The sequence below is a fragment of the Poeciliopsis prolifica genome, unplaced genomic scaffold (assembly GCF_027474105.1).
Source record: "Poeciliopsis prolifica strain line A6 unplaced genomic scaffold, Auburn_PproV2 SCAFFOLD044, whole genome shotgun sequence".
Taxonomy (NCBI): Eukaryota; Metazoa; Chordata; class Actinopteri; order Cyprinodontiformes; family Poeciliidae; genus Poeciliopsis; species Poeciliopsis prolifica.
Window position 1 is genome coordinate 2,309,836 of NW_026562419.1, and position 16,093 is coordinate 2,325,928.

General features: G+C 33.7%; 1 protein-coding gene across 1 annotated transcript; it reads right to left on the reverse strand.

The window, feature by feature from the left end:
* Window positions 1-5,645: 5,645 nt before the first annotated feature.
* Window positions 5,646-9,788, reverse strand: LOC129376600 (microfibril-associated glycoprotein 4-like). Its single transcript, XM_055056196.1, has 7 exons — window positions 9,750-9,788; window positions 9,596-9,676; window positions 8,830-8,988; window positions 8,434-8,472; window positions 8,058-8,154; window positions 6,830-7,000; window positions 5,646-6,095 (listed from the first exon to the last, which is right to left on the reverse strand). Exons 2-7 carry the CDS (start codon window positions 9,599-9,601, stop codon window positions 5,842-5,844), a joined length of 726 nt encoding a protein of 241 aa, XP_054912171.1. The 5' UTR covers window positions 9,602-9,676; window positions 9,750-9,788; the 3' UTR covers window positions 5,646-5,841.
* Between the last annotated feature and the right edge of the window lie 6,305 nt (window positions 9,789-16,093).

Below are 16,093 nucleotides of genomic sequence, written 5' to 3' on the forward strand. Positions count from 1 at the left end.
AAATTTCCAAAAATGTTCTCCTGCTCTTCATCAACTTTGTTGAAATAATTTGCCCTTCTGGCTTAAAAAAGGACTTAATATTTGAGAGAGTTTAAGAAAGTACATAAAATCTGAAATGGTCGATGATCTGAATGCAAAGGCTCTTCTTGATTAGTTTTGTGAATATACAGTAAAATGTGTTGTTTAACTATAGTTCATTATAATAATATAATAATTCAATATATAACATAATTATGAAACCCAATTGTATTACATTATTACATAATGCAGTGTAACAAGCTCAAAGAAACATCAGAACATTCAGAGTCATTGAAGATCACCTTCAAAAACACAAACAGTCTCAACTCAATAAAGAAGTCGTTGAAGTTAGATCAAATCTTTTTACCAAAGCAGAATCAAAATTACCTTTTTTCCTTCACTTCAGCATCAGACAAGCTTCAGCTCTTCTGTCTGGAGGTCCTGGAAACAGCTGCTCTTATACACAGTCACTGACAGACCTGTCAATAATACACTAGTGACTCTATAATGTTTCAGTGAAATCAAAGCAAAGATGTGATTTTTACTTTATGACTTCAGCATCAGGGATTATATTCACTGATGACATTTTTTGGAAAAAGGATTTAGCTTGTACTTCCTGTCCTTGTTAATTCATTTCCTGTTTTTGTGTTCTGAGTTGTGATGTTTTGAATCCTTTGTGATGTTTCAGTGAAAATCCCAGGATACATATTAATCTGATGAAATTAGGATTTTATTCCTAACAAGCCCAAGTTACAAATAGATCCATACAAAGCAGGAAGTAACAACAGGAACAAAATGTTATTTTTCAACTTTCTTGACAAAGTTAAAAAAATGCCCCGTTTTCATATTTCCTAGTGTGTGCTCACTAGCACACACACTATGCTAGTTTATGAATACAAGCCTGAAAATTCACATGTCCAAATTTTCCATTCACTTGGCTGCAGAGGGAAAAGCAATTTTCTCCTCTTTGCATAAATGAACAGGTTGATGTTGCCTCTTGTGTGTCGAGACCAAAAGAATCTAATTCTGTAAATGATCTTGAAAGATCTCTGTAGGATTGCCTGACATGTTTAGCTCTGTTACATTTTAACAAATATGTTAAGATTTAACATATTTGTTACAACTTAACCTCTAATGTCAAAAAGTAACAGAGATGTTAAGATGTAACATCTTTGTTACATCTAAACAGAGATGTAACTGAATCATCAACATTGATTCAGTTGTTGCAATTGACTGCAGCCGTTTGTTGATGTAGAATAATTAAGATTGCCATAAAAACTCTCATCTTATATCAGGCATGTTGTGGGACCACATTGTCTCAGCTGTGCTGTGTTTCCTGTGAGCTCTGAGAAAACAGAACGTTAGCTTTGGTTCCTCTAGGCAGTGGCCTCAGTCTGCATTCCTCCAGGACCCGAGTCCTGCAAGTTTCAGATGTGTCCCTTGACCTAAAGACTTTAATTTAACTGTCTCACTGGCATGCAGTGAGGCTCTGCAGAGCTCTGTTGATGAGCTGCTATTGGAGCCAGGTGTGCTGAAGTATCTAAAAGTTGCAGGACACCAGGAAGACTTCCTGCCCCAACAATCAGGAATCAAAGGAAGGATTGGTGACCAGGACTGGTTGGTCAGGAGGTTCTTCTGTCATAGGGAAAAACACAAAAAGTGAATTTAATTGTTCAAAGAAACATAAATATCAAGACAATTTAGTTTAAATTGCTTTATTAAACAAAATGAGGAAATGTTAGGAAATGAATAAAATAATAAACTATAGCTCACATTGATGGTTTCTGGAATAAAGCTGGTCTTTAGATTCGGTTTAAATATTCATGCAAATCCAGATATAAAGCAATGTTTTAAAAAAAGATTCATCAGAATAAATTAATATCAGAATGATCAATGTAAAAAGAAAATTGATGAAATATAAATGTGTATTATGTCATCTATGAAGGTTTTCATGAGTTTCCTGAACTGCATATGCAGGTTGTGCTTTAATATGTTGCTGTGGGCTGTAAATGTTTATGACTGCAGAGACGTTTTCAGGTCAAGGTCATGAACTAAGAAGCTCTGAGGATAAAACCTGTTTGTTTATCATTCAGGTTTATCATATTTCACTGGAGGTCATGCTGAACGGTTGAATTTTAATGGTGACATATATATGATCTACAGAAAAACAATCTGCAGAACATTTACACTTTTTGTTTTTTCTTACTAAAAACTTGTAAAAAGTTAAAAAGGTTCCCATCCAACAGCAGGAAAAGTGTATGTCTGATATTGACAGGTAGGTTTTAAAAACATTGAGACATTTTAATATTGCTAAGATGTGTCTGTTATTACTTATCACATGTTTGCGCAAAGATTTCTGCACATAAACTGCAGAAAATCAGACAAATTCAATCTTTAGAAACTGGGGAATGAAAAAATGTTCAAGTGAAATCTGTTAGAGGTATTTTTTGTATGAAGCTTATGGCTTCACTCAATACATAACATTTAACTTAAGTCTTTAAAATGTAGTTTAAACTTTGCAGCTTTACATAATGAATTAATTGACGCAATTATAATTCAGCATTTGGTGTGATTTAATAATAAATAAGGAGGTGAAAACAAATGCACTGATTTTGACCACAAACAATGAGAGAAAAAAAGAAAGAACGAAACAAAGAAAGAAAGAAAGAAAGAAAGGAAGGAAGGAAGAAAGAAAGAAAGAATAGGTTGCTGTCATCCATTTTATAACCACTAGGTGTCACTGTTGGATTTTCTTTCAGAGGTTTGGAACATTTTTCTAATCTGCAGAATAATGGGACAGGATGTAGATGAAGTCTAATAAAATGTTCTCACAATCTCAGAGAAATTCTGCAATGTTTTAGTAATATCAATCTAATTAAATGAAATATAATTTCATCAATCACTATTAAGTTAAGGATGAACATAAAGACTGAATTGATCACATAGTGAACATATTGAATGGAATGAGAGGAAGATATCTTTAAAACAGAATAACAACAATCACTGGGAAATTAATTAGTATAACTTGTATGTTATCTTAAAGAATTAATGCTTACACTAATACTAATCACATTGTAAGACTATGCCTACCTTGAGTTTATTTAAAACCTTCTTTGAATTAGCCTTTTCTTAATTTTTAACTTCTACTTTACTATGTTTAAAATTTACTTTCTCTATTTTTACTCTGCTTGATCTTTTACTAAAAGTATTATTATTATTATTATTATTATTATTATTATTATTATTATTATTATTATTATTATTATTTTGTGACTATCTTCTTGCTGAATGTTGTTTTTACTTTCTTGTACAAGCACTTTGAATAGTCTTTGGCTGAAAGGAGATGAATAAATAAAGTTGTCTTGCTTTGCCCAAATGGTTGCAGAACCTCAGTTGCCTCCTTGGCCTTTACCTCGCCTTCAGATGGAAGCACAGGAGAGGAAGCCAGTACATAAAGCAGAGTTGATTTCAAATTTCGAGTCCATAAATTGGGAACTGATGCTGAGTAAGAGGTCAAATTGAAACAGCATGACTTGGAAGATTTGCGACTTTCACTAAGCAAGTCACCGCTTGGTGAATCTGTTCATTCAATTCTTTTTTCCAATGTCAGTTACGAGGTGTCAAGTTTCCTAGATAATGGTTGTACTATATATATCAGTCATATATATTCAATATATGGTTGCAGGCTTTAAAACTGTTCCTATTGTTTTATCTTAAATATTCAGATATACAACATTTATGCTGCAAAAACTTTCCAGTTGCAATGAAAGTTAAGAACATTTAAAGTTTATATTTGCACTGAAAGGTAAAAAATTCTTCCAGACCTTTGCAGCTTCATTGTGAAATATTACACAAAAAATGAACATAAACTGGAGATTTGGTTCAATTATATGTTTAAAAGGCTAATTATACCAATATATCCCATGCTTTTTAATTGTTTATAAGACTGTTGAAAAAATGCAGGGTTTTCAATTAGTATTAATGCACTACATTAATGCACTACATGTTGCGTTTGCAAATCAAACCATAAAATAAATTGTATTGGCACATATAAGCTTGGAAAAAATACAAATTCGGGTTTGAGGCCCAGCTGGTTCATTCATGGATCCATATGCAACTTCCCAAGTTATTAAAATGCATGAATAGCTTCTGAAAGAATGACCCATGCCCAGTTTTTAGAAAAATTGTCTAAGTTCATTTACTTATGAGTTTATTTTAAAGGTTATGTTTTTATATTATTATTCTGTGTGTTGTTTACTTGACTCCTTTCTTTTGTGGTACAATATTAACTGTTTTTTTCAGAAGTTTGCTTGGGGGTTGGAAATGTTTATACATGCTTGTGATACCCTGCTTTGATCATTAGCTGTCTGTGTTAACAGCTACCTGTTGTTATATTATTATTATTATTATTATTATTATTGTTGTTGTTGTTGCTGTTGTTGTTGTTGTTGTTGTTGTTATTATTATAATAATACACAGGTAATAACACAGGTACCTGTGTCAACAGCTACCTGTTAACACAGGTATAACGGTCAGCCTTGTGTCCAGGTAAGGGCATGTTCACAGAAGGTCCCAAAACACCTTGTGGTTAAGGTTATTGATCAATTGTTTGTGTGACTGTGTGAAAAAGCCCAACCTTTTTTCTTGTAAACATAATAAAAGGCAGTTGAGAGCTGGTGGAGGAGACACAACACGGTGTTTGACGGTGGTAGAAAAGTAATTTGTGTCTTTGGTTGGGAACCAAAATAGACCCAACACCAGTTTCTTGATAATCAAAACTTAAAAGTCATTTAACAAAATTACTTTTTTCTTTTCAGATTAACACCTGGAGTTTCCATTAACATTCAAACTACTCATTTCATTACTTTGGATATAGTAGTCCACCAATAAATATCAATTTTAAGTTGAAGCACAATGCATTTGTTGGAGCTCTGCAGCATTTTCTGCTTTTAATTTCTATAATTTGCAAAAGTAAAAATAGAATTTGAATATTATTACAGGCATTTCCCCAAACATCTGCACTATGTATCAGAAAAGGAACAATCAGTGAATTGTATAATATCCACTACGCCTGAGCATTCAGTGAGTCTTTCACTTCATATAATAACAAAACTTTCTTCAACCTGATCAAATCAATCAACACATCTCCAGAGTCTAAAAATCATGTAATTTGTTTTTTCAACACATTGACGCACATCATATGGTCATTATAAATGGTCAAACTATAAATATTTTATTGTTCTCCTGATATTATTAGATCAAGTTCTTGTGCTATTTTTTTACATTTTATTGCAAGAAAAAACAAATTGATGACTTTCTGCTGTTCTTGTTTCGCTTCCTGATTGTTTTCTGATAAAAATCAAATTACACTCCATTTCTTTGTCTTAGCTAACAGCAGATATACTTTATTTTCTCTGGGAGTGACATAAACAGATCATTAAATAGACATAGATGTTGACGTTGACACAGTTGAGCATAAAATTTAGAATTACGGAAGACCTGGTTGTTTTTCAATTAATTGCATTTAACCAAGAGGTTTGATTCTAAAAATGTTTCCATTTGGCCAATTTGTGTTTTAAAACTGGCTTATTTTAATTTTTACATATAAAAAAATACAGACACACAAATATTGCTGCTGGCATCTTATTTATTATCAGAGATAAATTGGTTACAGGTAGCAAACTCTCACCAATGATTTAATCAACTGGATTATATTTATTAGAAATCAAGTGAACTTTTGACTCATGTTTGAAGCTAAAAGTTGATGGTTGATTATAAGAAAAAGCAACTCATTATTTTTTGCTGGATGTTTGACCTGCAGATTTACTTGGCAGGACGGATCTTCATGCTGATGCTCTTCAGGGAGTAATTAACTCCCTTCCATGTACCCCATTCCACTCCAATAGCATAGAGTGTGTTGTCAGCCCCCCAGCGATAAACCCCGTTAGGGTTTGTATAGTGACACTTATTGTACCAGAAAGCACCGAGATATTTTTTGGCACAGTTGCCGCTCAACTTATCCTGGTCTTTGTCAAAAGTGGTAAATTTCTGTTGGTTGTGATAGGAAAGGCTGTCTCCTGCAGAAATAATAATAGGATACAAAAACTATATGAATAAAAACAGACATTCAGTTGAAAGCTTGAATAGTGAAAAAAAATACAAATTCTGCGTGATCCAACATCAATAAAATTGTAATTTCAATATTTAACAAAAATGCTGACTTTGTGAAAAGCTGATAATATTTTGTGAAATAAATTATGAGTTATGTTAATTTCTTACTGGGATATTATCAATGAGATCAATTAAATTTACTTTGTGCTGTTAACTACCAACATCAATCTTCCTGCTTCAGAACCATAAGAACAAACTCTGGATTTAGATATAACTGACACAACACATTTAATCCAGTCAAGGTCTATTTCTCTTAATCCTGATTTGTCTAACTACAGTAAATTAGCTTTATTAATTATTATTATTATTATTATTATTATTATTATTATTATTGTTATTATTATTATACACAAGGAGTGTATAATAATATCTTATAATACCAGGAGTGTATAATAATACACCCATGGTGTATTATTATACACGAGGAGTGTGTAATAATACACTCCTGGTGTATATTACACACCAGGATCCATGCTCAGTGCCTTGCTCTACATTTCCAGACTCACTGCACGACTTTCAGACCCAGCACAAGTTAAATTATTTATTTTAAAAAGACATAATTAGTGATGGGCATCATTCCATCCATCCATAAATTCATCCTGACTAGTAAAGTTAGAATGTGTTTTTTCTCATGACTCACCAGCGCCCCCTTTGTTGTTGAAATTCTTCAAATGCAGAAGGTAACCATCAAACTCATCAGAGATGAAAAATGAAGCGTAACGGATAAAGGCTTTTTTTCCATCAAAGTCCTCCATATCGACCATCAGCTCACAGTCTTTATGCCATGTCAACTCATGGATGTTATCAAGACCTGCACAGACATGAAAACTATTAAAGTTGGATTTTTACTGAGATTTTTGCACACACATTACTGTCCAGATCACTGCATTAATGCACCGTGGCATTAAGTCGATCACTCTGTGGTGTTGCTCAGGTGATATGAGAACCCACATGGCTCTGACCAACATCTGCAGCTCTTGTTGGGTCTTGACTGTCGCGTCTTCCTCTTCACAATAAGACAGATTTTCTATTTAGGTTCGTATTTAGGACGTTTAGGTTCTTCTTCAAGATCAGCATCAGCATCAGTTCGACACAAGGAAAGCAACAGCTGAAATCTATGTTGCATATATCTGTGTGTGGTGGCTCTTCAAGCACTGACTCCATCTGCAGCCGACTCTACATTTCTAAATGGTTTTGTTTCATAATCCCCTCCAGGTGCAGTTATCCTGATTGCTTGTCCAATTCTTTTCCACTACATCTTTTCTTCCGCCTCACTTCTCTATGAATGTGTGTGAAAACAGCTCTGTGCACAGCCAGCTTCTTTAGCTGTGATGTTTCTGTCTTGCCCTCTTGTGCAAGGGGTCAAAGGTCATCTTTTGAACAACTGTCAGGTCAGCAGTCATTCCCATGATTGAATAACCTACAGACCTGGACTCAGCGACCATTTGGAAGCATTTGCAGGTGTTTTGACTTAAACTGATTAGTGTGTAGCACCAGAGCTCTGCAATATTGAACTTTTTCACAATATTCAAATTTTCTGAAATACTGAATTTGTAGTTTTCATGAATTGTCAGAAACAAACATCAACACTAAAGGAAGTAAACATTTTAAATATATCAAGCTGTATGATATGAATTAATATGACATACAAATGTTACTTTTTGAATTAATTACTGATTGAAATAAACTTTTCCATAATATTCACAGTTTTTGACCTGCACCTGCACACCATCACTTAGTAACACAATAGTAAAATAGAAAGTCGAGACAATAAACAGGTGTTGAAAAATGTGGCTATAACTATGTTATAATATCTTAAGTAAATAAACCAACCATACATTGACTAACTGTTTAGGTCGGTGTCTCACCCAGCCAGTACTCTCCAGCAGCGTTTCCAAAGCCTCTCTTGTACTCCGCCCAGGGTCTGTAGAAGTTTACAGAGCCATCCATCCTCCTCTGGAAAACCTGGAACAACAAAGGAATCTGATCAAGAAGTGAACAACGTTCTCACTGACACACTCAGGGTGAAAAGGAAGTGGGTTGTACCAACTCTGAATTGGTATCAATAATCAATATTTAACATGACAAAACTGATCAAATCTTATCTCAGGCAGGTGAAAATGGAAGGACAATAAAGACTCTTCTTTAAACAGAACTTGATGTTTGTTGGATGAAAACCCCCAAGAATCCTGAGATAAACCAAGTTGAAGTGTAAACAGAGAGAGTTCATGTAGATGGACTCACCGTCCAGCGTCCTCCCTCTGAGTCCATGTCGCAGTAAGCCTTCACACAAACACATTCATGACTTGATGCAGTTTTTATTATGTAATGCAATGTCACACTTTATGTGGAAAAATAAATACTATCATTGCCTCACTAATAAGTGAACGTATAATTAAATAAAATTTCTTCTCCCATGAATAACTGATTTGGTTATAGGAAGAAAAACTGGAGCTTGAACTGAAACAAGATACTAAACATCAAGAAAGTTCAGTTTCAAAGAGTCAGTTTATGTAATGTGTATGAAGATTAAGTAAAAACATCCTCAGCATTGTTAACAGATAAACCTCCAGTCTTGGTCCTGCACAGAACTTTTATCTGGATCTTCATTTTTATGAACAAACCAAACATAAAGTTCACCTTAACAGCAGATGAATGTCCATTTGGATAGATGATGTAAACTCCACTGGGAAGTTTCTTGTCCTTATTGTAGATGTCATCGCAATCACGTGGCAGTTGGTCCTCAGCCGCTTCACAGCTGATCAGCAGTGGAGCCAGGAGGAAGAGAAGTGATAACAGCTGGAAGACAGAACATGACACCTTCTGAACATCATCAGAGAAACTCTGATTAATGTTCATTTAGTCAGATTAAACCTGATCCCTGATCTTGTCCTGCATATGGCCTGTAAGCTGTGCTGCCAGATTTTCAGTCAGAATTATGCTGAATTCTGCCTTAACAAAGGTTTCTGGTTGGTTTGATCCTCCATTTTTTAACAACTCATTTCATCAGTCCTGTTAACAAATGTTATTTCCAGAGCCAAAACTATGTACAGTGTTTACATGCATTGAGTGTTTGGATAAATTTAAACACTTAAATTTACTCAACATTTCAGTGACTGAACAAAATATCAAACATTTTAAATAATTAACAAACTCACTAGAAGTTGTTTAATTTTTACATTTTTTGACTACATAGTTAAATATCTTGTTGTTGTTTGTGTTCATATTCTAATCATTATTGATGTTTCATAATTTGTACATTTTATGTACAATGTCTGTGCTGATTTTTATTTTGGTCATTTGTTGTTAACAAGATTTTAAACATTAAAAATACCTTTCCTTGTTAAAATAAATAAAGATAGATGAATTATTTTTTATTTTTTTACAGTGCAAGTTACAGGCTTACCTTCATCTTTACTGTTGATCTGGATAAATTGATCAAACTTGATGAAAATCTGGAGTTTGACTTGCAGCACAATGAAATTCCCTGTTAATGTAAAACATAGAGAACTTTAGTGGACAAACTCAGTTGTAAATGAATTCATGTGTTCATCTCTCACCTGCAGCTGGAATGAACTTGATTCCAAACTTCTCCTTCTCCTCTGTGTCTCCGACGTTCAGACTCCGTTATTTATACCTGCTGATGTGTCACCTCACCTTGATGATCAGGAATCTAAATCAAACATCACATGATGAAAAACATGAGCTTGGTTTCTTCATTTTACATTTTACTTCTTTCTGAACTTTGGATAATGAGTCTCAATTGCACAAATAATGCAAAATAAAATGTAACATTAATATAACTGGAGATGCGGCTTGCATGGATTTTGCGGTTGAATTGATGGATGAGAGCCACCTCAAATTCATCTGTAGCAAAATTATTTCAATCATGTTTTGCAACCACTTACTGTTTTCTGAGAGTTTTAGTAGAAATTTCCAAAAATGTTCTCCTGCTCTTCCATCAACTTTGTTGAAATAATTTGCCCTTCTGGCTTAAAAAGGACTTAATATTTGAGGGATTTTAAGAAAGTACATAAAATCTGAAATGGTCGATGATCTGAATGCAAAGGCTCTTCTTGATTAGTTTTGTGAATATACAGTAAAATGTGTTGTTTAACTATAGTTCATTATAATAATATAATAATTCAATATATAACATAATTATGAAACCCAATTGTATTACATTATTACATAATGCAGTGTAACAAGCTCAAAGAAACATCAGAACATTCAGAGTCATTGAAGATCACCTTCAAAAACACAAACAGTCTCAACTCAATAAAGAAGTCGTTGAAGTTAGATCAAATCTTTTTACCAAAGCAGAATCAAAATTACCTTTTTTCCTTCACTTCAGCATCAGACAAGCTTCAGCTCTTCTGTCTGGAGATCCTGGAAACAGCTGCTCTTATACACAGTCACTGACAGACCTGTCAATAATACACTAGTGACTCTATAATGTTTCAGTGAAATCAAAGCAAAGATGTGATTTTTACTTTATGACTTCAGCATCAGGGATTATTTTCACTGATGACATTTTTTGGAAAAAGGATTTAGCTTGTACTTTCTGTCCTTGTTAATTCATTTCCTGTTTTTGTGTTCTGAGTTGTGATGTTTTGAATCCTTTGTGATGTTTCAGTGAAAAGTCCCAGGATACATATTAATCTGACGAAATTAGGATTTTATTCCTAACAAGCCCAAGTTACAAATAGATCCATACAAAGCAGGAAGTAACAACAGGAACAAAATGTTATTTTTCAACTTTCTTGACAAAGTTAAAAAAATGCCCGTTTTCATATTTCCTAGTGTGTGCTCACTAGCACACACACTATGCTAGTTTATGAATACAAGCCTGAAAATTCACATGTCCAAATTTTCCATTCACTTGGCTGCAGAGGGAAAAGCAATTTTCTCCTCTTTGCATAAATGAACAGGTTGATGTTGCCTCTTGTGTGTCGAGACCAAAAGAATCTAATTCTGTAAATGATCTTGAAAGATCTCTGTAGGATAGCCTGACATGTTTAGCTCTGTTACATTTTAACAAATATGTTAAGATTTAACATATTTGTTACAACTTAACCTCTAATGTCAAAAAGTAACAGAGATGTTAAGATGTAACATCTTTGTTACATCTAAACAGAGATGTAACTGAATCATCAACATTGATTCAGTTGTTGCAATTGACTGCAGCCGTTTGTTGATGTAGAATAATTAATATTGCCATAAAAACTCTCATCTTATATCAGGCATGTTGTGGGACCACATTGTCTTAGCTGTGCTGTGTTTCCTGTGAGCTCTGAGAAAACAGAACGTTAGCTTTGGTTCCTCTAGGCAGTGGCCTCAGTCTGCATTCCTCCAGGACCCGAGTCCTGCAAGTTTCAGATGTGTCCCTTGACCTAAAGACTTTATTTTAACTGTCTCACTGGCATGCATTGAGGCTCTGCAGAGCTCTGTTGATGAGCTGCTATTGGAGCCAGGTGTGCTGAAGTATCTAAAAGTTGCAGGACACCAGGAAGACTTCCTGCCCCAACAATCAGGAATCAAAGGAAGGATTGGTGACCAGGACTGGTTGGTCAGGAGGTTCTTCTGTCATAGGGAAAAACACAAAAAGTGAATTTAATTGTTCAAAGAAACATAAATATCAAGACAATTTAGTTTAAATTGCTTTATTAAATTCGAACAAAGAAAATGTTTATTTGTTTAATTTATTTTGAGTGCGACACACTGAGTGCCTGCACCTTCGCCATGTTACTCTGGAGACAGAGTAGTCAGGTTGTTCATTGATACCTGCAGCTGATTATCGATACCTGAGTTTCCAAAGAATCTCAGGAAATGTTAACGCGAACAGGGTTATTCTACGGTCGCATGGAAGGAAATCTTTGCACTTTTTATATTTAGGTCAATGAAAGAAAACGAGAAAACACAGGAAATGAGTAAAATAATAAACTACAGATCATATGGATTTGTTCTGGCATAAAACTGGTCTTTAGATTCGGTTTAAATATTCAGAAATAAAATGATCAATGTAAAAAGAAAACGGATGAAATATAAATGTGTATTATGCCATTTTTGAAGATTTTCAAGTGTTTCCTGAACTGCATATGCAGGTTGTGCTTTAATCTGTTGCTGTGGGCTGTAAATGTTTATGACTCCAGAGATGTTTTCAGGTCAATGTCATTAACCCTCGGGCGTTCCTAATTTTCTATTTATGCCCCTTCTCCTATACTTCATTTGTTTTCATTATGTCTCAGTGTTTTTTGTTGTGCTGAGGAGCTTGGTGTGAGGGGTTGGCAGCAGATTAGAAGGCAGGTGCAGGTCAAATGCAAGTTCAATTTGTGCATCAATCCAGTTTCTTTAATGTGTGTGTGTGGGGGGCGGAGGCAGGTGTGTGTGTATGTGTGCGTATGTATTGGAGAGAGTTTGTGTGTGGCTTTGAACTCTTTTTCTGGAGTTCAAATGGTTGTCAGAGCAGTCAGGTTGTTCATTAATACCTGCAGCTGATTATTGATACCTGAGTTTCAGAGAATCTCAGTAAATGTTAACATGAACAGGGTTATTCTGCGGTTCCATGGATGGAAAATATTTATACTTATTATGTTTAGGTCCATGAAAGAAAATGAGGAAAAGTTAGGAAATGAATAAAATAATAAACTATAGCTCACATTGATGGTTTCTGGAATAAAACTGGTCTTTAGATTCGGTTTAAATATTCATGCAAATCCAGATATAAAGCAATGTTTTAAAAAAAAGATTCCTCAGAATAAATTAATATCAGAATGATCAATGTAAAAAGAAAATTGATGAAATATAAATGTGTAGTATGTCATCTATGAAGGTTTTAATGAGTTTCCTGAGCTGCATATGCAGGTTGTGCTTTAATATGTTGCTGTGGGCTGTAAATGTTTATGACTGCAGAGACGTTTTCAGGTCAAGGTCATGAACTAAGAAGCTCTGAGGATAAAACCTGTTTGTTTATCATTCAGGTTTATCATATTTCACTGGAGGTCATGCTGAACGGTTGAATTTTAATGGTGACATATATATGATCTACAGAAAAACAATCTGCAGAACATTTACACTTTTGTTTTTTCTTACTAAAAACTTGTAAAAAGTTAAAAAGGTTCCCATCCAACAGCAGGAAAAGTGTATGTCTGATATTGACAGGTAGGTTTTAAAAACATTGAGACATTTTAATATTGCTAAGATGTGTCTGTTATTACTTATCACATGTTTGCGCAAAGATTTCCGCACATAAACTGCAGAAAATCAGACAAATTCAATCTTTAGAAACTGGGGAATGAAAAATGTTCAAGTGAAATCTGTTAGAGGTATTTTTTGTATGAAGCTTATGGCTTCACTCAATACATAACATTTAACTTAAGTCTTTTTTTTTTGGTTCCCAACCTGCATGTAGTTTAAACTTTGCAGCTATACATAATAATGAATTGACGCAATTATAATTCAGCATTTGGTGTGATTTAATAATAAATAAGGAGGTGAAAACAGATGCACTGATTTTGACCACAAACAATGAGAGAAAAAAAGAAAGAACGAAACAAAGAAAGAAAGAAAGAAAGAAAGAAAGAAAGGAAGGAAGGAAGAAAGAAAGAAAGAATAGGTTGCTGTCATCCGTTTTATAACCACTAGGTGTCACTGTTGGATTTTCTTTCAGAGGTTTGGAACATTTTTCTAATCTGCAGAATAATGGGACAGGATGTAGATGAAGTCTAATAAAATGTTCTCACAATCTCAGAGAAATTCTGCAATGTTTTAGTAATATCAATCTAATTAAATGAAATATAATTTCATCAATCACTATTAAGTTAAGGATGAACTCATAAAGACTGAATTGATCACATAGTGAACATATTGAATGGAATGAGAGGAAGATATCTTTAAAACAGAATAACAACAATCACTGGGAAATTAATTAGTATAACTTGTATGTTATCTTAAAGAATTAATGCTTACACTAATACTAATCACAATGTAAGACTATGCCTACCTTGAGTTTATTTAAAACCTTCTTTGAATTAGCCTTTTCTTAATTTTTAACTTCTACTCGTTTACTATGTTTAAAATTTACTTTCTCTATTTTTACTCTGCTTGATCTTTTACTAAAATTATTATTATTATTATTATTATTATTATTATTATTATTATTATTATTATTATTATTATTATTATTTATTATTATTATTTTGTGACTATCTTCTTGCTGAATGTTGTTTTTTACTTTCTTGTACAAGCACTTTGAATAGTCTTTGGCTGAAAGGAGATGAATAAATAAAGTTGTCTTGCTTTGCCCAAATGGTTGCAGAACCTCAGTTGCCTCCTTGGCCTTTACCTCGCCTTCAGATGGAAGCACAGGAGAGGAAGCCAGTACATAAAGCAGAGTTGATTTCAAATTTCGAGTCCATAAATTGGGAACTGATGCTGAGTAAGAGGTCAAATTGAAACAGCATGACTTGGAAGATTTGCGACTTTCACTAAGCAAGTCACCGCTTGGTGAATCTGTTCATTCAATTCTTTTTTCCAATGTCAGTTACGAGGTGTCAAGTTTCCTAGATAATGGTTGTAATATATATCAGTCATATATATTCAATATATATGGTTGCAGGCTTTAAAACTGTTCCTATTGTTTTATCTTAAATATTCAGATATACAACATTTATGCTGCAAAAACTTTCCAGTTGCAATGAAAGTTAAGAACATTTAAAGTTTATATTTGCACTGAAAGGTAAAAAAATTCTTCCAGACCTTTGCAGCTTCATTGTGAAATATTACACAAAAAATGAACATAAACTGGAGATTTCGTTCAATTATATGTTTAAAAGGCTAATTATACCAATATATCCCATACTTTTTAATTGTTTATAAGACTGTTGAAAAAATGCAGGGTTTTCAATTAGTATTAATGCACTACATTAATGCACTACATGTTGCGTTTGCAAATCAAACCATAAAATAAATTGTATTGGCACATATAAGCTTGGAAAAAATACAAATTCGGGTTTGAGGCCCAGCTGGTTCATTCATATGGATCCATATGCAACTTTCCAAGTTATTAAAATGCATGAATAGCTTCTGAAAGAATGACCCATGCCCAGTTTTTAGAAAAATTGTCTAAGTTCATTTACTTATGAGTTTATTTGAAAGGTTATGTTTTTATATTATTATTCTGTGTGTTGTTTACTTGACTCCTTTCTTTTGTGGTACAATATTAACTGTTTTTTCAGAAGTTTGCTTGGGGGTTGGAAATGTTTATACATGCTTGTGATACCAGCTGCTTTGATCATTAGCTGTCTGTGTTAACAGCTACCTGTTATTATTATTATTATTATTATTATTATTGTTGTTGTTGTTGTTGTTGCTGTTGTTGTTGTTGTTGTTATTATTATTATAATAATACACAGGTAATAACACAGGTACCTGTGTTAACAGCTACCTGTTAACACAGGTATAATGGTCAGCCTTGTGTCCAGGTAAGGGCATGTTCACAGAAGGTCCCAAAACACCTTGTGGTTAAGGTTATTGATCAATTGTTTGTGTGACTGTGTGAAAAAGCCCAACCTTTTTTCTTGTAAACATAATAAAAGGCAGTTGAGAGCTGGTGGAGGAGACACAACACGGTGTTTGACAGGTGGTAGAAAAGTAATTTGTGTCTTTGGTTGATTCTTTGCAGGTTGGGAACCAAAATAGACCCAACACCAGTTTCTTGATAATCAGAACTTAAAAGTCATTTAACAAAATTACTTTTTTCTTTTCAGATTAACACCTGGAGTTTCCATTAACATTCAAACTACTCATTTCATTACTTTGGATATAGTAGTCCACCAATAAATATCAATTTTAAGTTGAAGCACAATGCATTTGTTGGAGCTCTGCAGCATTTTCTGCTTTTAAT